The sequence below is a fragment of the Aptenodytes forsteri genome, unplaced genomic scaffold (genome assembly GCF_000699145.1).
Source record: "Aptenodytes forsteri isolate BGI_AS27 unplaced genomic scaffold, ASM69914v1 Scaffold534, whole genome shotgun sequence".
Classification (NCBI taxonomy): Eukaryota; Metazoa; Chordata; class Aves; order Sphenisciformes; family Spheniscidae; genus Aptenodytes; species Aptenodytes forsteri.
Genome location: NW_008795712.1, coordinates 160347 through 160976, shown reverse-complemented (window position 1 = coordinate 160976; position 630 = coordinate 160347). Strand labels below are relative to the sequence as shown.

Below are 630 nucleotides of genomic sequence, written 5' to 3'. Positions count from 1 at the left end.
ATTTAGCTGCAAAACCCCCCCGCAGTTTCTTCTCCCCCCCCCGCGCCTTTCCCCCCCCCCCTCCCCCCCCGCCCCCCCTGGGGACCTGCCGAGCCGTGCCGGGACGCGCCGCCGGCCGGGGTGACTCACGCCTGGACGGACTCGCGTTCCAGCAAGGCTTCATTGAGCAGCTTGTTGAGCTCCTGCTCATTCTGCGAGGCGTCGATCACCCGCTCAGCCAAGTCCCGCAGCCGCAACCGCCGCCGCGGGTTGGGGAAGGAGGGGTTCACCGCCTGTGCCGGCACAACCAACACATCAGCAAGACCACGTTGGCACCAGGGGGTTCGGCCACCCCGGTGTGGCTATCAGCAGCCCTCCAAACGCAGGCGAGCTGCTGGAAGGGGGATGCTTTGCATGGGCTGTACCTCTCCATCCTCCTCCCCGCTCTCCAGGGCGCCCCTCACCCTGGCGTCGGGCTCCTCGGGCTCCTCGGGGCTGGCGCAGGCCAGGCTGAGGCTGCCGTTGCGCTCCTTGGTGTTGACCAACGGTGGGGAGCCACCATGGGACGAGGTCAGCGACAGCTTCTGCAAGGTGGAAGGCGGTGGGTCGCAGTGGGGTGCTCCCCCACCCTCCCCGGCTCACCGTGGCACC

The 630-nt window shown here is 69.2% G+C and overlaps 1 protein-coding gene across 1 annotated transcript in view; it reads right to left on the bottom strand.

Moving 5' to 3' along the window:
* The window catches only part of ADCY3 (adenylate cyclase 3), a 15656-nt gene that overhangs the window by 4369 nt on the left and 10657 nt on the right, over positions 1 to 630 (bottom strand). Inside the window, 1 exon segment of the mRNA XM_019473170.1 lies at positions 130 to 272. Within this exon segment, the coding sequence (XP_019328715.1) occupies positions 130 to 272 (143 nt within the window).